Genomic DNA, 22,174 nt, shown 5'->3' on the forward strand with positions numbered 1-22,174 from the left:
GTTGTAACAAGCGGTATGGTAGTAAGGGATGATTTCTGGGGAAAAAAGGCAGGAAACAACAATATAGAGGATGGTTGGAGGGGTTATAATTATACAGTGTGGTCAGGAAGGTTTCACGGAGAGAGGAACAATCTTAAGATGGAAAAGACAAGGAAACCAGACAGGTGGATAACTGGAGGGGACTATTTCAGGCAGAGAAAACAGCTCATGAGGTGGGAGCCTGCCTGGCATTGTTGGAATAACAGCACAGGATCACGATGCAGGGGGGGGGGGGGGGGAGGTCTGAAAGGTAAGAGATGGTATGCGGGGTCCCCAAGACCACCCAGGTTCAATGATTCACCAAGATGACTCACAGGACTCAGCATACGGTCATTCTCACAACTATGATGTATCACAGTAAAAGGATACAAAGCAAAAATCAAGAAAGGGAAAAGACTCAAGGGTAAAGTTTGCAGGAAACTAGGCACGAGCTTCTAAGGATCCACTTCCAGTAGACCCTCACCCCCACCCCCGGCCTAGGAACAAGTTTTGACATCACCTGTGAAATGCTGTCTACCAGTGAGGATCATCAGAGACTCAGCATCCACAGTTTTCACTGGGGGCTGGTCACATAGGGACCCTCTGCCTAGCAGGCACAAAAATTCCAGACCTCAGAAAAAGAGCAAGTGTTCAGTATAAACCATACTGTTTGCATAAACAATAGGCCATTTGCATAAGCCATTCTTTTCAGGGAACGGTGGGAACGCTCCACAAATCTAAATTCCTGGATGCCAATCAAGGGCCAGCCTTGTAAGTAGGCCTAAAGATAGGAGTCACAGGCCTGCTACACTAACTTTTTTTTTTTGCACAGATACCCAGATCATGTAGCACCTTATAGGCCATCCGAAAGAGATGGGAGCCAACAGAGGATCTTGAGTAGAAGAATAACACGACCTGACTAGAATTTTAAATGTCACTCTAGTGCTGAGAAAAAAGACTTACAGTGGGAGTGTGGGGTAGAAACAGGGAAACTAAAACCCACTGGGAAAAAAACAAAAACAAAAATGCCATGAGCCCCGAGGCGCCTGGGTGGCTCAGTTAGCTAAGCGACCGACTCTTCATTATGGCTCAGGCCATGATCTCAGGATTCTGAGATCAAGCCCCCCATTGGTCTGTGTGAGATTCTCTCTGCTCCTCCCTCCATGCTCTCATGCACACACCCGCATGTGCTCTCTCTTTCACTCTCTCTCTCAAATAAAATCTTTTTTAAAAAATACCATGAACCCCAGTACAGTAAAAGAAAAGCTGGAAAGAAGAATTAGATTCTGAATGTATTGTGAGAGTAGAGTCCCACTGAGTGGCAGATTGATTGCAGGTCAATCATCCAAGGAAAAGAGTAATCAAAAATTGTGACAAGCATTTCTGGCCTGAACAACCAGAAGGATGACACTGCCATTTAATGAGATGGGAAGACCGTGGGAGGAGTGGATTTGGAGAAGAGGATCAAGAGTTCAGTTTGGGGATTGCTAAGGGTCAGATAACCTACCTCACATCCAAGTAAAGGTGTCAAGGAAATTGCTACGTACAGAGTTCAGAGCTCAGAGAGATCTGGCCTGGAGCTATAGAGATGACATTTGGGCCCATAATGCTGGATGAGCTCATCCAAAAGCATCTTAAATCTCACTAAAAATATCCAGACTTTTGTTCACCACTCCTTGTTGGCCCACCATCTGCCAATACCAAAAATAGAGGTTGTGCATCCCCAGGGCGTTGCACCAAAGGGGCAAACTGAAGCAGACCTCAACTTGCTTTAAAATTAAGCTGGATTTTGCTGATGTCTAGGTGAAGGATTCAAGATTTTATAGTCTCTCTCCTCCACCTGTGGATACCAAAAGGTAAATGAAGATCCCTTTCTGATTGGCAAAGTTCTCAACAGGACAACCACACCTGTAAGAATGTCAGATTAAGGGCTGCCTGGGATCTAAGCTTTAGACCAGTGGTTTCCAAAAGCAGCTGAGAGAAATCATCAGAGGAGCCTTAGACTTGAACTGCCCATTTAGGTTAAGTCATTTGTGACCATATAAATTTAGATTTAAAATTCAATTCTTCAGTTGCACTAGCCACATTTCAAGTACTTAAAAGCCATGAGTGGCCACAGTCCACCCTATTGGAAAGTAGAGACACAGAACACTTCCATTATCACAAAAAGTTCTACTGGACTGTAATGCTTTACATTGTCCAAGAGAGACCCAAAGCTCTGCATTATTAATAGACACCTCAGATGATTTTCATGACCAATCTCTTCAGAAAACATAGTCTCATGAAAATCTGACAGGATCATTTGCCCAACTTCCTCAAAGAGGATCTATGACACAGAATGCCCTGGGAATGAGGATAAATACTTGGTTAACTAAGCCACTTGAGCAGTCTCCAAACTACAAATCCAGTGCTGTGACTCCCAATTGCACATGAGGCAATTAACTTAGCTCAGAGGAATGAAACGGCAGCCCCAACCCCGGTCAGCAAATGCTATATGTAGGTCACAGGAGGGGGGAAGCGTGGGGGTGGTGGGTGAGAGAGAGAAAGGGGCATGGGGGGGTGCAACAGGGAGGTGTGGGGGAGGGGACAGAGAGGTGAGGTGTGGGGGACAGAGAGAGGTATAGGAGGAAAGAGAAAGGGGTGTAATGGGGAAGAGAAGGTCCAAGGACCACAAACCCAAATGACTACAGCAAGCCAAAGAACAACAATGGACCATAAATAAGGAAATAACAGTAAAAAGTTAAGTCTGAGGTAGTAACATACTGTTGGTGAGGCAATAATGGAATGGAGAGCAGATGTCTCATCTGCAACTGATGGTTGGGAGGTGGGAAAGTAAAGCCCAGTACTGTCAGAGATTCTGATTTGTTCCACCCCCGCCAAATAACTCTGGATCTTTGCATGAAGTCTCAGAATATTTAAACATGGCAACTAAGTCAAAATGTGATACTGAGGGGCACCTGGGTGGCTCAATCAGTCAGGCGTCTGCCTTCAGCTCAGGTCATGATCCTAGGGTCCTGGGATCAAGGCCCACATCGGGCTCCTTGCTCACTGGGGAGACTGCTTCTCCCTCTCCTCCTCACTCGTGCTCTCTCTCGCTATCTCTGTCTCTCAAATAAATAAATAAAAATCTTTTTTTTAAAATGTGATACTTTGGGACATCTGGGTGGCTCAGTGGGTTAAGCGGCTACCTTTGACTCAGGTCACGATCCCAGAGTTCTGGGATCGAGTCCCACGTCAGGCTCCTAGCTCATTGGGGAACATGCATCTCCCTCTGCCTGCCACTCCCCCTGCTCTGCTCTCTCTCCCTCTCTCTCTGACAAATAAATAAAATCTTTTAAAATTTAAAAAAAAATGTAATACTGAGCAGAACTGAAAAAACATGTCTGTGGGTCACAGGAGGCCCCACTAGCCCTGCATCTGCAAACTCAGAGACTCTTCTATGCAAGTCAAGTAGCAGAACCAAAACCAAGCTAGCAGTATGTGCCCTGCTGGTGGTGAGTCAGTCTTATCCACACACTGGGGAGAGCATGTAGTCCACACACTAGGAGAGGACTGAATAGAAAATGTAGCACTGAAGTAAGTCCGTGTCCAATAAATTGAAAAGCATTTCGGGAATCCAGTCTGGTCCTAGCTTATGTATACAGGAACCTTAAAATCTGGAAACAAGACATCAAAAACTGAAGACTTCAAGAATTTAGGATTTCTAGCCTATTCCTCCAGGTTAGGCCCATACAACTGCATGCCAGATTCTTGTTGCTGTACAAATTTTTAGATGCTGACCCCACAATTTATCAGAAAATGGAATTATTACTCTTATCTTGCTCAGATTTGGGAAGCCAGTCTCAACGGTAAAACAAATTATTCAAAATCTCTGAACACAGAAGAGATTCATTTAGGCAAGTCTATCAAATGTTTCTTCAAAAAAAAAGTATTCTCACACAGTCAAATCCACAAATCTGCTTAAAATTCCAGCATACCCACTATCCCATGAATTCAATATTCGTATTATCTCATTCATTTCGACTCCACATACTATATATTCTCATTACTAAACAAGCCTTTCCCTTATTCACTTTGACCTCATCTAGTGTGTGTTTGTGTGTGTGTATGAAATATATATATATAAATAAATGAATGTTCAATTTAATAAATTATTTGAACACCTGCTGTGAGAATTCATTCATGGTAAGAGGGACGATTGCTAATGACAGGTTGGTCTGGAGAGGTCTAAAATACAGTATCTGCCATCAAAAGAGTTTAAAATCAAATGAGTTCAGTGATACCAAATGATTTAGGTAATTGATCAGTAGTTCTCAGCCCTGGCTGGGCATTAAAATCACCTTTTTAAAACACCAATGCCCAGGCTCCACTCCAACCCACTGAATTAGAATCCTGGAGAAAGGGATGTAGGCATTTGTATTATTTAAAATGTTAAATGATAAATTAGAGGTAACTAATGATCAGCCAGGGTTGAGAGCTCCTGCAGGATATGGCTCAATTACTGTTCACCTGTGACACGTAATTTTGATGATAAATTTAACTAGTTACCCAATGATCCCCACCTTGACTACTTAAGAAGACAATCTCCTCTCCACTAACTACTTAAGCAAATTAGATTTAGAGCTTTGGACACTGATAAACTACCAGGATCCAAAGGCAAGCAACCCCATAATTCTTGCCCCTTGGTCAATTCCATCTTCCTGGTAAAATTCATTGAACGGCAGGGAGGGGGAGGCGGCAGGAAACTCAAAGTCCCAGATTTCAGAACATAATTAAAGCCTTCCCAAAAGTTCCTTCAGTGTCTTCAGCATCTTACCTACTTCTGGCCTTATCTGATGCTGATTCAGCTGGTTCCCCACATTCCCCAAATACCAGTTGTCTTTGTTTCTTCTCAGCAGAGGGTGAATACTTCTCTGATGCTGTCCACAGAATCCAGAATGGCCTCCTTGGGCTTCACTTACCCTCCAAACTAGAGACCCCTCAACTCTATCCTCAATTTTGAAATCTGCCTTTCTCCCATCTAAATGATTCAAGGCCCAAAAAGAAATGGGCTTAATTTACATTCATGTTCCCTCCAAATTTGTTTCTTTATAGCACTCTCGACCTGAATATCTAAGAGATTTGGCCCATTTTTCCATTTGTAATCAAACTAAGAAATGTTTTTCATACTTGGTTTGCAAATCCTGCAATATTAGGCTCAGAATTTAGACTTCTCCCCATTACAGGTAGACCTATACTATATAAGATACAATCAAGAGAAACTTGTGCATGTCACAACTCTCTGCAAGAAACAAAATTGCCATCTTCGGGTTGATACGTTAGTACAGCAGTTTGTAGACAGAATGGTCTTTTTAAAACAAACTGTAAAAAATAAATAAGATGGACAAATTCCACTGAATAATAACCTACTGGGCTGTGCAGGGACTATGAGTAAGGACCCTATGAGTAAGGACTCAGTTCCTGGGTTCAGTTCTACCACATAGCACTCATACCTCTGTGTCTCTTTTTTTTCCACATCTGTAAAAAGAAAATACTAGTACCTGCCTCATGAGATCATTTTACTTATGCAGTAAAGTTCTACAACAGCGCCTGCATGGAGTAAGCACGATTCATGTTATTGTTATGTTTTGATTTCTGAGTGCAGGGCTAAAAACCTTGCTGTCCAGGGAAGCAAGCCTTTTAAATCTCTTTCACTGATTTAAAGAAAGTGAATTTATGACAAGTTGCCTTTCAAATTGAATTTTGACATTTCTGGTTTTTTCCCATTATTTTCTAAATTCAATGGATGAAAGCATGGAATTTGACAGATTATTTCTTGACATTTTAGTTCCATTAGGAATACCATTTAATATTAGTTAAGCCTTGTTATGATTACAATACTATTTAAAATGAAACTATGGGAGAAAGAGATTTGGGAAAGAGAAAATATCACTTGCCACTTATTAAATTGAGATTTTAAAAGCCAAAGAAGGGAGGGAGAATTTATAAATGGCAGGTGACCTTTAAATGTCACATTCGCTAATATATAAATGTAAACACAGAAAAATGTAATATCTGGTAATAACAGTAAACTGATCAATACAATTACAGGTTCTGTGATATTATAAATTATGCTTTCAGTACAGAATATCAATAGCTTTTTAACACCTTTTAAGATCAAATTACAATACACTAAATTTCATCTAGTCCCCTGCATGTTATTTATAAGTATGTAGCTTACTTTTATTACTTGGACAGCTCCACGTAATTTAAACTTCTAAATACACAAGATGTTAGAGCATAAATTATTTTTAATATTGAGTTAGTAAAAAATAAGTATCATCTCATTAAGATATTCCTTCAATGACATTTACTTTAATAATTTGTCTAAATAATGTTGTTGCTATTAACCTTAGCTTACTTTCAAAAGTGAGGGAAATATAGTTCCAAGGAGAATTGGTTACTTGTGCAAATCTCAGTTTTTAACTGAATTACACTATACAAAACAGCATACACTATTGTAACAATGGGGAAAAATGGAGTAGATACTCATATAGTTTTATAGGCCATGTCTACAGTTCTCACAGCATGAGAACAAATATTAAGAGAGCCACTGACCTCTAACACAAGAGTTTATGGCCTGTCCTTTTTGAGGAGGATTTGAGGTATGATGTTCCATTTGAAGATTCAAAAAAGAAAAAGGTGCTCTTCAATGCCTTCATTTAAAGATCCCATCAAAGAAAACACGGAGTCCCAGTATGTTACCCAAACACCCATTATGAATTCTAATGTCTAGCCAGGCCTTCTGAAGATGCACTGCATGCACACTTAAAAATAACAGTCACTTAACTTTTACTTGTTTCTGATTTCAGGGACAGGGCTGGGAACAATCTAGTCAACAGTCACGAAGGGTCTGACACAGTGCACACACTAGTAAATACTCATAGAATATGCGGCGTTAAACTAAAGACACTCAAAATGTAGACTGGTTAGTGTAAGCAAACAGCATCCTTCCACCTAAGTTCCCGCCCCAGTCACTGATGGAGAATTGCTCACAAGATTTCAACCCCAAGGGTCCCATCAGTTCTAACTTCCCAGTGTCTGTTACTAGCACCAATCAACTTTCTAACTCCAAGGAACAGAAGTGGGGCGGGCCATAGTCCTGGTCAAAACTCACACCTGAAGTAAGCAGCACCTTCAACTACTCCCTTAAGAAGCGTTCTCTCAAACACCTTCTAAAGCAGTGCTTCTCAAATTTCAATGGTCATCCCAATCACCTGGGAACTTGTTGAAAACCAGATTCAGAGGCAGGGGGCTTGGATTAGGACACCAGGTTGTGCATTTGTAGCAGCCCCCAACTGACTCCCATGAAGCGTTTCCTCCTATCACCCCCTGAGAAGCAAGGCCCACAAACGCCCAGACATCCAGGTCACTTACATTAGCAAATAAACAAAAGTTGCGAGCACAGGCAGCGCCGAATGAAGTCTCCTGGGCGCTCTGCGTCCCTTGGGCGTCGCCCCCCGGTCCTGGGGCCTCTGGCAGGTGCCTCGGCCTCGGTGCGCTCGCTGGTAGCCCGCCCCGCAGCCGCGCCCCCACCCCCACCCCCCCGCCAGCGCGCTCACCTTCTCCCGGGTCTTCAAGTACCGCTGCAGCGCCTGCTGCGTGAGCTCCCGGACGCGCAGCTGGCCCTCCTTGCAGGGCACCACGATGCCTGTCCTGCCGAAGCACACGGTCACTTTCATCCTGGCCCCCGGTGCCCACGCCGTGCCCGGCCGAACAGGTGTCCGGCCCCACGGGCACAACCCCTAATGCCGGGGTACGCCCGGTGCGGGCGGGTCCGGAGCCCCCGGGCGCTTCTCTCGGCGTCCCCTCAGGGCCCGGGGCTCGCGGCGGCGCCCCTCCGCCCAGCGTCGGCGGCCCCGCGGCGGGCGGCAATCGGGGGAGGGGGCGGCAACGCGAAGGGCTACCTCCCAGGTAGCTGGTGACCGGGGACGCGGCGGCAGCGCGGCCGGGCTCCTCCTGCTCCGGCTCGGACTCCTGCTCGGGCCCGGACGAGGCGGCTGCTCCGAGCCCGCCAAAGCGAAACTGCCGGCCCGGCTCCGGCCCTGGCCCTGGCCCTGGCCCTGCCCCCTGGCCCTGCCCCCTGGCCCTGGCCCGGCCCTGGCCCTGGCCCTGCCCTGGCGGCGGCGGCGGCCGGGCCGGCCCCAGGCCCCGGGCTGGAGTGGGCGGCGGCGGCGGCAGCGCGCGGGGCCGGAGTTGGGAGGAAACTTTTGCGCCGGATCCCAACTCCTCGGCGGCGCGCAGCGCTCTGGGCTCCCGCGGCCCCTGGGCCGGCCTGGGCCCGGCTCTTAAAGGGGCCGCGACGCTCCCCGGCCCCGCCGTTCACTGGGCGGCACGGGGCGGGGGCCCTTCAGCGGGTAACTGGAGCCCGGGAGCCTCGTCCCCTCACTCGATCTCTCCCTGGCTCTGTCCCTCCCGCACACACGCTGAGCTCGAGGGAATTGTAAGAGGACCTGAGAGCTACCCACCAGGGAATTGAAACCGGATCTCATAAAGCACCCTTGAGGGAATAGCTGGGAGACTGCTGAGCTACACTGTTAAAATGTGGGGACTGGAGCAAGATTCAAGGAAAGCCAGGGAGCAGGTGCTTGTCGCCACGCCCACCAAAAACACCCCAGGGAGTGGCGGCTCACAGGTACTGAGCTGCAGGGATGGCCCAAGGGCCTGCTAGGACCCTTGTCTTAAGCAGAGCACTGATTCTGTCCTCTGGAGTCCTGAGATGGCAAAACTAAAGGGCTCTTGGGGATAACGTGGTGGTGGAATCCTTCCTTTTACAGAAGACGAAACTGAGTATTTCCCCAAAAGTCACACCCCAGACCCAGAAATAATAGCATATGTTTACATATATACTTCTGAAAATGTGCCTTCTGTTGTGCATTTGACTAGAAAAAAACATTTTAAACACGTTTAGGCTCATGATTTGTCAGGTGAGTGTTCACCACCTATTGAAATAGGTGTATATGAGAAAAAAATTAACAAAAAATATTTGTGTCATTCTTAGCTCACATATCAATGAGCTCCTTCGAGCCTAACAACACCCCTGTAAGGTAAATAACTATTTTTCCCATTTTGTGCATGAAAAATGGTGCCAAAGGAGGTTAAGGAACTGAGCTGACCGTGAAGTTAGTTATGCTAAGAGAAACTCAGTTCTTCCCATGCTAAATCTCTGGTCTCCCCAAGCCGTTTTTCTGGCAAACTAGTTCATCCAACAAGATCCTCAGGGCTACATCATGTGTTTCTCTATAAAAGAATTTGTTCCTGGGGCGTCTGGGTGGTGCAATCCATTAAGGATCTGACTCTTGGTTTCTGCTCAGGTCATGATCTCAGGGTCCTGGGATCCAGCCCCCTGTAAAGCTCCCCACTCAGCGAGGAGTCTGCTTAAGATTCTCTCTCCCTCTCCCTCTGCCCCTTCCTCTCTCTCTTTTTGTCTCTCTCTCAAATAAATAAATCTTTAAAAAAATAATTTGTTCCTTTATCAAGACATTTTTAAATTGAACTTGAATTGTCTAGGATGGTATGATAATGTGCAGGAGATTTAATTAATGGGCTCATGAATTTTGAGAGTTTTAAAATTTTTTTCCTCATTCATACATGCAATAAATATATATATGGTTGTCTTCTACGTACAGGGGCTTATATAAGGTCAGTGGCATCAAAGAGGATCACGTATACCAAGTTGATTTGAAAAATATATATTAGACAGTATAATTTGGGAGCAAATGCAATACAGACCAATTTAAATAAAGACAGAATCTATTTCCTCAATCTTTTCCTCATAAAATCAGAAGATCCAAAGAGTACTCCTCTGAGGCAAGATTCAATCTAGTAACTCAAACAATGTCCTCAGGGGCCATATTTCTATATCTATTGGCTCTGTGTTCCTCGATGTTCCAATTCTCAGTCAGGATCTCCCCGGAGGAGGCAAAGATGGCCACTCCCAGTGTTCCAGGTTTTCACGGCCTTAAAGACAGTCATCTCAGATACCAGTAAGCCTTTTTCTGGTGAGGACTTGCATATCCAAGCTTGAGTCACATACCTTCCCTCTGGCAAGATGATTGGCCAGACCTGGTTCACCTGCCACTAAACTAGGACTGAAAACAGGAGGGGTGAACACCCAAAAGATGGGACAGCAAAGCACATTTCACCACCACAAAATATAAGACTGCTTTCCAGCCCTCGGGGGGCTTAAAGGTAGATAGCAGGGAAGACAAGGCCTGCAGATGTGAAAAGTTAAATAGAAACTACAAAACAACAGCAAATTTGATAATCCTACTGAACGTTATTGATTTAGATGTATGCCAGGCACTGTTTAAAGTGAATATAAAGTATAAATAAAAATAGATTATATATTACATATGAACATATATATGCATATATACATGTGCATCATCTATTATGTATCTGTATCTTATTTTCCTTTGCAATAATCTTATAGGAGAAGTTCTTTTGTCACCGTCCTTTTAAAGATGAAATTGAGGCTAAGGGAGGTAAAATCATATTCTTAGCAAGTAGCAGAGGCTGGATTAGAACCCAGGCAGTATGACTCCAGTCAGACTTGCTAGTAACTGCTATGCTGATCTGACTTGGTGAGTACCGAATGAGTAGAGCAAAGAAACAAATAGTTACTAATGCTATGCATTATTATGTGACCCCTAGTTTTAACATTGTATATTTTATAGACATGTAGAATGGTATAGAACAAAGATTTTTAGCTGATGAAATGCCTGCATTCTTTATGTTCATGGTTTGTTTCTTTTTTTCTTTGCACTTGCTCCAGACTCTTACTCTTCTGCTCAGATAATGAAGAATTCATGCTTTTCTTCACACCCCAAACGTCCTCTGGGCCCAGCTTTAGCCCCTCCTCAGTACCTAGAGCCCCCAGTGTCCTGGCTTTGAAAAGCCCCTGGTTAAGCAGGAAGAGCACCCAGGCTCTCCACAACCCACTTACAGAAAGGTTGGAATCAGCTTGTGTGGCATGCAGAGGCTGTGTTGTCATAAGATGAAGGAAGAGACAGAGCTAGGCACACATCTGAACGATGCATTGTGCAATCCTGCACATCCTGGAGTGAACTTTAATGACCCCAAGCTAGTAATTACAAAAAGAGTTTAGTGTTATTAATTCATGTTTATTAAACAGCCAGATTTAATTTGTTCTTCAGTCTTATCACAGCATACCACAGCATATCACAGCATACATAGAAACAATTTATCATATATTAAGCGCTATAAAAGAACATAGTTACAACACACAGACATTCATGCCCAGCAAATTCCTAAATCAATATTTCATGCCCCATGGGACTTCTGGGCAGAAGACAATAAATAATTTGCCTTGATTGAGTAACACTGGAGGATTCTAGGCCTGGGTTCCATTTTCTTATTTTGCCTGTTAGATGGATAAATATTGCCTGTGGTGTGATATTTTCCCACTTGTTATCCAACAGCTGAGCAAGCTTTGGAGAAGCTAGTGAAAATCTTATGCAGAGAAAATAATACTGACCAATATTATTAAACTGCTCTGCCTTATGAAAAGTATAACTAAAATGTCAGGTACCATCAGGCATATACTGAATAAAAAAAAAAGATAATTTTTATATATAGTTGACCAGGCATCCATTCTAATATTTAGCACCATTAAAACAGAAAACATTTTCACCTTTCAAGGAATTTTTTGTAACAAGCAGTATTTATGTCGAATTCAATATTTTTTCATGCAAATCTTCTTTCTAAGACCTTTGGAACGATTAGTACAATACATTATGTTCTTGGGGCGCCTGGGTGGCTCAGTCGGTTAAGCGTCTGCCTTCAGCTCAGGTCATGATCTCAGGAATGGAGCCCCACATTGGGCTCAGATTCAGGCTCCCTGCTTAGCAGGGAGTCTATTTCTCCCTCTCCATGTGCCCCTCCCCCGGCTCGTGCTCCCTCTCTCTCTCTCTCTTTCTCTCTCAAATGAATAAATAAAATCTTAAAAGGAAAAAAAAATCAATACATTATGTTCTTAGCTTCCTTACAAAAGCAGGTGCCAGAGTGATGTCTTAAAAGAAAGAAAAATGGGTATGAGTCTTCATTCTTTCTGTCCAAGTTTAAAAGCCAAGGGTTTGGGTTATTGTTTAATTTGGCAAGAATGGGTTTTTCTTAAGAGATGTTCGTCTCTAAGTGCCTGATGGTATTCATTTGTTGACTGTTTCTTTGTTGACTCTTTCTGTAGGTGTTCTTAAAGCACAAATAATAATGTTTTACACCCTGAAGGGAGAGTTGTGAGCTATCAGCTTTTTGAAAGATCCTTATTTATGCATATTCTGTAAGTAATACTCTTAAGTCTCCACAGTGATACAGCTAGACCACCCCTCCTTATACTGAATTACACTCGATGGATATTAATGTCTTGCTTGATTTATGTTTTCCTGAAAAAAAAAAAAACCTGAATCATGAAGTGAGTATATCTTTAAGAAAAAATTAAACAACCAAAAGCAAGGAAACTCTTCAACTGATGTTGTATTAAGAGTTGAGCATTATGGGCACCTGGGTGGCTCAGTCGTTAAGCGTCTGCCTTTGGCTCAGGTCATGATCCCAGGGTCCTGGGATCGAGTCCCGCGTCGGGCTCCCTGCTCGGCGGGAAGCCTGCTTCTCCCTCTCCCACTCCCCCTGCTTGTGTTCCTGCTCTCGCTATCTCTCTCTCTGTCAAATAAATAAATAAAATCTTTAAAAAAAAAAAAAAAAAGAGTTGAGCATTAGTTCTATGTTTGTCCTCCATGTGTGATCTCCTTCTGAAGCACATCATGAATGCTGGCCACTAGCAAGAGGTCCTATCCAGACTAGCAAGCACCAGGTCCTCTCACCACGAGGCTTTAGTGACAGACTTAAAAAGGAGGCCCATGGTGATGATCAGGGATGCTCTCCAACAAGTTCAGTTATCCAAGGATGATAGCTCCTGAGGTGAGGTGGCAATCAAGCGTTCTCTTTTCAGTTCCCTCACTTTTCCTAAGGCCTCCTTCTGGGCTCGTTCTTAACCCTTTAGTTGGTGAAGTGAGTTGGTGTTGGCGTAATTGACAGGAGGTAGAGAAAGAAGTGAGATTTGACACCAGATGCCTCAATGTATCAAAGGATTAGAGGCAGAACAAGTGGACTGGAGCTAGACAGACTGAGGTTCCAAAGCCACTTACGGCTAATACATGGTGAGGCAGGCTTCACGGCGTCTCTTGACCAAATGGCATGATCACATACATAAAGCACCCAGCACACAGTAGGCAAAATGTATTGCCATCTGCCACCTTTTATGCTATTTACTAGCATTTCTAAATGCCATGTATTTTCACTGTGCCTGAAACTACTCCTGGAAAGAAACATATCAAGTGACGTTCAGAAGCTACACATCATCATTCTCATGAAAGTTTTTGAAGCCCGAGTGTAATTCGATCTGTAATGAAGGGGCCACCCTCGCAGCAAAACAGTAAGATTTGTGTCATGTTTCCCAATCTACGTATTACGAAATGTGTTGCTCAAAAAATAATCCTGGTCATAATAGCCTAGTACATGAGGATCATAGAATTGCAGAGCTGAAAGTGGCCTTAGAGATTATTTGTATAACCCCCTCATTTCATAGATGAGGACACTAAGGACTGGAAAGATCAGGTGAGCAGCCAAAATCAATACCCAGATCCTTCAGGGTGTACTCCGGCACTTTCTTCACTTTCCTGTCTACCTGTTAATAGAATTTATTTATTTATTTATTTATTTATTTATTTATTTATTTATCTTTTAGAGAGAGAGCTGAACAGCAGGGGTGGGGGGTGGAGAGGGTGAGCAGAGAGAGAGGGAGAAAGAGAATCTCAATCAGGTTCCACACTCATCGCAGAGCCCCACACGGGGCTCAATTCCACAACCCCAAGGTCATGACTGAGATCACGACCTGAGCCAAAACCAAGAGTTGGATGCCCAACTGATGAGCCACCCAGGTACCCCAGCCTGGTAATAGCATTTAAAACAACAGATATTTGACGAACATTGGTTCAAGGCTTTGAACTTTCACTGGGCCAGGAGGTGATGGTAAAGAGCTCATTCTTCTATCTCTTCCTGCTGTTGTGATTTAAACTTAAGATTCTGAACCCTTGTTTTTGCTGTGATTGTAAATGGCAAAAAGATTTGCTAAGTGTTGGGGCGCCTGGGTGGCTCAGTTGGTTAAGTGTCAGACTCTTGGTTTCTGCTCAGGTCATGATCTCAGAGTCCTGGGATGGAATCCTGGCCTCTGTCTCAGGGTCCCCACTCAGCAGGGAGTCTGCTGTCCCCTCTCCCCAACTCTCTCCCTCTGTCCCTCCCCCTCAGCTGTGCACTCTCTCTCTCTTTCTAAAATAAATAAATCTTTTTAAAAAAAGATTTGCTGTGCGTTAAAATGACTATTTCAGGAAATAGAAAACCATCAAAAGATTTTTAAGCAGGAGAATGACATGATCAGATTTCTGCTTCGTAGATAGAGAGGACCTGTGAGACAGACAAAAGCCTTGTTTAGTTCATTCATTCTGTCATTCATTTCTTTATGCATCAGTATTTACTGAACACCTATAATCTGCTGAGCACAAAGAGATCACAAAGCTTCCTCTGGTGAGGAAGACAGATGACAAATGACTAACCAAATAAACAAAATATTTACAGATTGTGAAAAGGTGTAATGAAGGGTATAAACAGCAGGCTGTGTGATAGAGAATACATGAGTAAGAGACAACCTGTTTAGAGTGGATGGACCAGAGAAAAAAGTAACTTTTGTAAGAAACCCAGAGAAGAAGGAGCAGGGGATGAGGTTGAAGAGACTGTCTACAGCAATGGCCTCCAAAAAGACTAAGGCAGTTTAGATGATGGGGAGGGCAGATTGGAGTACTCTTTCAGGATCTGTCTCAGATAAAAGGTGGCAAGATTTTAGGAGGAATCAGGAAAGACTGGTTTCTGGTTAGGAGGGGGGTTTATTTTTATTTATTTATTTTAAGATTTTTATTTATTTATTTGACAGAGAGAGCAGGCGCAGGAACACAAGCAGATGGAGTGGGAATGGGAGAAGCAGGCTTGCCACGGAGCAGGGAGCCCAATGTGCGGCTCAATCCCAGGACGCTGGGATCATGACCTGGGCCGAAGGCAGACACTTAACGACTGAGCCACCCAGGCGCCCCAGGAGGTGGGTTTATTAATTAAAGATAGAGAATCTTGGAAAGGTCAGGGTGTGCTGAGGATAGTAGGGGAAGAAGAGTAAGTACAGTTTAGCACATTTTGAATTTTGTGTCGCTATAAGGGAACCAGGTAGAAGTGCTTAGTTAGCCAGAAATACAAGGTTTGAAGCTCAGGAATCTGAAGACTAGGTATGTGGATTTCGGGGACATAGATTTGAAGTTCAACTCATCAGAATGGAGGAGATCAGTCTGAGAAGGAATTTGGAATGAAAAGGCAACAAGACTTAGACTAGAATCATGGAGAATGTCAGTATTTAAGAAGAGAGAGATCCAGCAGTTACGCATGTGTACAGGAATGCATTATTAATTACAAGTTATTGTGTTTATTCTATATAAGGTATTATCAGTTTCAAAGGTGTGATAAGAAAGGGTGCCCTAGTGAAGTCATAATGGTAGAGAACAGGATATTTAATGTTAAGAATGAGAAGCAAGATACTTTGACTGGAACAGATAGGCTTCATTGGAGCATAACATAGGATATAAGGTTATAAAGATACAGAAAGAAAGAAATGAGGGAAATGATTGAGGGAGAGCTCTGAGAACTTGATAGAGAAGTTTGGTTCTGTTTCACCAAAGAAATATCCTCCAGGTGCTTGAGTAAAGGAGTAATATGCATAAAATAGCATTCGATAGTAATTATTCTGACATCTTCATGTACAAAGAATTAGAGTAGCAAATGACTAAAGAGGCACCTGGGTAGCTCAGTTGGTTGGGTGTCCCACTCTTGATTTCAGCTCCAGTCATGGTCATGATCTCAGGCCAAGGGATCAAGCCTGGCTACAAGCTCTGGGTTGGGCTCCATGCCCAGGGGGGGAGTCTGCTTCTCTCCTTCTCCCTCTGCCCCTTGCCCTGCCCATGGGTGTGAGCCAAACTCTTTCTCTCTGAAGTGAATAAATAAATCTTAAAAAAAAAAAAGAAAGAAAGAAAGTGAAGGTGGGGGAGGATCCAACAGAAGTTTGTTGGAGTAAATCACACAAAACTAAATTTAAGTATGTTAAATGTAAATTCATCCAATGTATATATAGTTGTAGAATATCCCCATGTGTACATGTATTTATCCAAAGTAATAGACTATGGGATTGTTTAATGTCCAGTCCTATGACTATACTATTCCATGCATGGGAAGTGAGGGAGTGCCATATGACTCAGGGTCCAGTCATACAAACTGAAAACATACCCCATCTCAAAGGGAATCAAGTATAAGAAATTAATTACACTGTCAATGGAGGAGCTGAAAAGCCAAACAAGAAATAGTAAGGCAACTCAGAGATTAGCCATAGCATGAAACTGCTTCTTTCTTTAGCATTAGTTGGATTCTGGGAGGAGGTAATATTAGCAGAACCCAGAAACTGGGAAGCTTGGCAGAAGCTAGAACCGTAGCGGAAATTGCCTTGCCAAAACTGGGAGCCCAGAGAAAGGAACTGTCCAGAAACTATAAGGAGCTATAGTCTTAAAAACACAGCCAGAAGAGGAGGAGGAGGGTAGGGAAAAAGGAGGGAGAGGAAGAAGGAGGGAAAAGGGAAGAGGGGAGAAGAGTGGGGAGGGAGGGAAGAGGAGGAAGGAAGTGAGGGAAGGAGGGATAACCATACCCCTAGACTCTGCTCTCCTGCCCTCCATCCTTATACCAGGGCCTCATACTAGCCGATCTAGCTAGAAGCCAGTGAGCAAGGAGAAGGGCAGGGAGGCATTTGGGAGTAAACAAACATAATGACTGGCCCAGAAGTCATTTCCTGGTGGGCTTTGATAGTAATTCATAAATAGAGATTTTAATTCTCACTAACATTTTAGATTTAGGAATAGCACTAATAATATTTCTAATTCACTTTGGTATATTTGTGAAAATAATTTTTTCTCCCAGCATAGACAAAATTCATGCTTTTCTCAAGAGAAAGTGCTTCTACATTTTAACAGTGAAATAGCAGCTTTTCTCTGATTGCCAAATAACTATTAATTTCCATCATTTAAGAAATTAAAAAAAATTCTAACCCTTACTCAGTCATCAAACTCAAATTAATAGTTTTGTTTAGCTATGATTACACAGGCCTATAAGCAGCAAATCCAAAAATCCTGTTAATATTAAATGTTGAATACGTCTAACTACAATGTTATCTGATAATATTTCGTTTATTTTATATACCATAATTTTAGACACTAATCCATAGATTTATGACAGAAGCTTTGAAGACTATCCAAGTCTAAAGTTGTGATTCCTTTGTATAAAATTATTTGTAAAAGCCATTAATACTTTACTACATGTGGACATGAATAGTAAGTGTGATTTTTTATTTCAACACTATCAGGAAAATTTGATTTAATTAGTATTTGTCCTTTAAGAATGTGTACTCTTGTTAGTACATACTTGTTATAACTCTTTGCAATTATCTTCAAACTCATTTTTATATAACCAGAATTCAAATATAATAAAGAATACAAATAGGTTATATGTGGATTTCAACATATTTCACAAGACCTAAAAGGGGCAACTTCACAGCAAATAAAAAGAGCTATCAATTTGCCAAGTGCAATGTAAGCTTTTGGTACATGATAACCCCAAACGGTTGTATAAATGAGGGGTAGCATATGTTGATCATGACCTCTACCAAATCCAGTGAGCTTTTTCTAGCTGCAAATTCCTTATTGTATACCCCTACTCAAAACAGCAGTGCCAAGCTCTTTGAAGGACTAGGATTGCTGTTGATTACACCAAGAGTGGCTCCTGATGCAATGACAGCCATCCATAGGCCAACTGATGATCCAAGACATAACCTGATGTTAAGAGTTATACCTGATAAAGTAACTGGTGATTGGCTAAGCTGATCAAACTGACTTCTTGTAGTCAGAGGTTTGGTTACTTGTTAATGAAAGAACTAAAAGGCCAATTCAATTCTAGAGACTCCAGTGGTCCACGAAAAAGAAGAGCGCTCTTTTGGAGCCTCAGTTTCCACAAACCTCCCAGTACCAACCACAGGCACTGTCATCACAATAACCCATTATTTTTCATTACATCATTTTGAGTGAGGCCAATCTGTAAACCAAAACCAACTATCTCTAGCAAAGAACACAGGTATTAATAAACACAAAAGAAATAAGTTCGTGAACAGTAAGTTGATGAACAATAAGTCATGGACCCAAGGGTTTTAAAATATATTGTTGTCAGTATGAACCCAGGGTCTGTTAGCAATGAACTGGATTAGAACTGGAGTAACCTGGCAGTTCATGGATACTTGAATAACATTTCTTGAGGAAAGGAATTTGAACACTGATTTTTAGGAGTTGCTAAGGATGTCAGGAGTGGGAAGATCCAGCCTGAGTCAAGGAATGTGACTTTTTTGCCTTCCAGAATAGAGGGATGGATGTTTCCCTCTAAGTCCTAAATAACTGTATTTGAACATTGCACTATGGCGGACACATACAGAAGCAATGAAATTCCATTCTTGAGAAACAACATGTTAGGAGGAACTCCTTGGAAGAGCATTTGCACCCCCCTATAGCAACAGTGTATGCTGTGATACATCACGTAGGTCCACCTTGAGGACTGGACACTCAGTCTCCTGGTGCCAGAATTGTTGGTAGCTGAGGTTTTCAGCTGAAATACCATCCAATCTCCCTCAGTGGAATAGATCCAACAGAACCTACCCCAAATCATACCTTATTCACAGAGCAGCCCACATGCTGACATACATTGAATGATCTACTAGAGTGAGGAGGCTAAAGGTCCAGGTCCCTTGCCTTAGGACTGGTCACCTCTGAATGGTCATCTCAGTTACAGTGGACTTTTGTTGAAAATGCCTCTGCATGCAGTTCCTTTCTCTGCACTACCCTACTTCGTTTACTTCCACACAAAAATTATTTTGAGCATACTCCCCAGTGAATGTCTACATATGAGTCTCCAACTCAGAGTCTATTTTCCAGATAATCCAACCTAAGACACACTGTAATAAAAAAACTCTGTTAAGAATTCACAAGCACAATGCTTTGCACATAAATGAGGGCTTAGGATGACTAATTAACAAACTTAAAGGTAAAAATAAATGGATAAATAAATTAGAGAATATATTGTAAATGCTTCCAGTTGTTAAAAAAAAAAAAGACAGACTAGCAGAGAATACAGCCAAAGATACTTAGTTTATGATAATTCAGTAGTGGTGGTTCACAATTGGCCCAGATACAATGGCCTAAACTTCCATTATCTGAATGCCTTTGGGCAGGGCTCCTAGAGGCATAGAAGAGTCAGTCTGGGGAAGGCAGTCACTACAAGAAAAACACACCTCTGATGTCTCATATTCTATCTAAAAATATAATTTCAATTTTGCATTAGAACTCATAGTATATCCATATTGTTTTAATAAAAAATATGTTTTGGATTACTTCCTATCAGGAAAAAAATTTCTCCCCACCTCTTTGGCTAGAGGATAAGATGCTATTTCAATTAGTCTTTCAACTTCATCCAGACAATTTCTCATCTCTGCCTTAGGTTTATAACGTTTTGTGAAGTCAATCATCTAAATATGCGTCTAAAAACAGTAATAGATTCTTTGCAGCTTTATGAGCTAGACCAGAGTAATCACTGAGGAAATGCCCATTCAGTCATTCAGCAAATATTTATCAAGTGACTACCATAAATCAGGTTCTGTTTTACGATATGCAGTGTGCTATAGGCTGAATGTTTGTGTCCCCTCCAAATTCATATAGTGAAATCCTAATCCCCAGTGTGATGGTATTTGGAAGTGGAGCTTTGGGGGTGATCATGAGGATGGAGTCTTCATGAATGGACTTAGTGCCCTTCTAAAAGAAACCCTGGAGGGCTCAGTCACCCCTTCCACCAGGTGAAAACACTTGAGAAGATGGCCATCTATAAACTAAGAGGCATACTCTTACCAGACATGGAATCTGCTGCTACCTTGATCTTTAGCTTCTCCGGAACTGTGAGGTATAAATTTCTGTTGCTTATAAGCCACTCAGTCAATGATATCCTGTTATAACAGCCCAAACAGACAAAGACACGGTTGTAAACATGAGATATAATCCCTCTGCTCGCCCGGAGGTTACATGTTATTGAGAAGATACTGAGATCAGCAGAATGTGGCCAAGAGGGAATTAGTGAAAATTTTCATTCTACTATTGGTGAAAATTTCAGTAAAGTCTTTCTCCTGTGAGATTGTGTCACTTCTGACGTATAGTGGCGGATAAGTGATTTTGATCTACTTGTCCGTTTCATATGTGCCTTGGAAAAATACTGAAAGGATATTTTAAGTGATGAAAGACAACTGATGAGAGGACTGTTTATTTCTCAATCTATAATTTTCATCAAATTTAAGAACTAAGAGTGGTGATCCATAGAATCAACTTTCTTTAGCCAACTCTCAAACTTTGTTTTCATTACAACCATTTTGTCATGTGCAATGAGAGCTTCCACAGTTTTGCCTTGTAGACACTGATTGTAAGAACCGTCGAAATTAAAAAAAAAAAAATCTGCTACTAAACCAAATTTTTTAGCTACTCCTTAATTTACAGTTAAGGGGAACAATGAATTCATTCTCCTCTTCTAAGATTTTACCCCTAGTCCTAATCTTCTCTCTCTCTCTCTTTCTCTCAATCTCCCTCCCACTCCCTCTCTCTTTATGAGGTAAAATAAATATTCAATCTTGAGGAAGTCAGTCCTGTACCTTTTCCTACCCAATTAATGTGCATCTGGGTAGTTGGCTAAGTTTTCAAAATTGCTTCTCATTTTATTACCAATGACCTCACCTAAAACCACTGGATTTGGGAATTTTTAGTTTTAATCAGTCAGGGTTCTAGGAAGCCTGCTTAAATTGGGTTAAGTGATGAGACTTTAATAAAGGGCACTTTACAGGTGTGGGCAGCTTTATGTAAACCAACAGTGGAAAGAGCAATACTTCAGAGTTGGCAAAATGGGAACAAATGACCACCCGTCTGCAGAGTGTTATGGAAAGGGCCATTTGACATGACTGTGAGCCTAGGCAGCCATGTGGCAGGAAGGGAACTGGGGGAATAAATGCAGCAACACAGTGACACACCTCAGAACTCAGAGTTCAACTAAGCAAATCGGCTCAAAAGGGTGAGGCTAGAGTCAGTAAAAGCTAAACCAGAACTGTAACTCGTGAAGGGTTGGCTAATGAGTTTCCAGATTAAATTCCAATCAAGAGATTAGGAGGAAGGCAGTAGTCAAAGCCTGGCAATTAGCATGTTGAAAACTGTGGCAAAGACAATAACATTAACATATCTAAGAGAAAATTGTGTTACCAGAAAACTCTCTCAAAGTTCCCTGAGGAAAAGAGGAGGGACTGAGAACTTGGCCTGTCAGTCCCTAACTCAGACCAAGAAAGAAGCACCCCCACCAGGAGATTCCAGTCCTCTCTGTGGGTGGTGCTTTCCTCAGTGGGGGGAGAATCTATTTCAAGCACTCTTAGCTGAAGAACCCTTCATTAAGAAAACCTAATTCCCATTTGTTTGTACTTAATATTCACCAAGCAATCTCGACTGTAGGTTACATTTCCATCTGTTTGCCTCAGGGAGAAAATGTGAGATCCAAACATCACTTCATGAATGTCTAGTCCAAGTGCCACCTTGAAGCCGGGTGCATCAGTTAAGGGCACAGGCGGCTGAGCCAGATGTCTGGGTCCTGAGCTGGGCTCTGCCACTTACCCTCTGTGGGATCTTGGGCAAGTTACTCAACCTTTCTGTGTCTTCATTTCTTTGTTGTAAAGGGAATTAATAGTAGAACATATGTACCTTATAGAATTGTTATGAGAATTGACATGAGGGGTGCCTGTCAGCCAGCTAAGTGTCCAACTCTTGATCTCAGCTCAGGTCTTGATCTCAGAGTCGTGAGTTCAAGCCCCACGCTGGGCATGGAGCCTACTTAAAAAGAAAAAAGAGAG

General features: G+C 42.4%; 1 protein-coding gene across 1 annotated transcript in view; it reads right to left on the reverse strand.

Moving 5' to 3' along the window:
- Positions 1-8,111, reverse strand: part of PARD3B (par-3 family cell polarity regulator beta) — a 985,082-nt gene extending 976,971 nt beyond the window's left edge. Inside the window, exon 1 of the mRNA XM_081813815.1 lies at positions 7,620-8,111. Coding sequence (XP_081669941.1) covers positions 7,620-7,739 — 120 coding nt within the window. The 5' untranslated portion in view covers positions 7,740-8,111. The remainder of the gene's footprint in view (positions 1-7,619) is intronic.
- Positions 8,112-22,174: the final 14,063 nt, after the last annotated feature.

The sequence above is a fragment of the Leptonychotes weddellii genome, chromosome 3 (genome assembly GCF_054177405.1).
Source record: "Leptonychotes weddellii isolate Sample4059 chromosome 3, ASM5417740v2, whole genome shotgun sequence".
NCBI classification, from domain to species: Eukaryota; Metazoa; Chordata; class Mammalia; order Carnivora; family Phocidae; genus Leptonychotes; species Leptonychotes weddellii.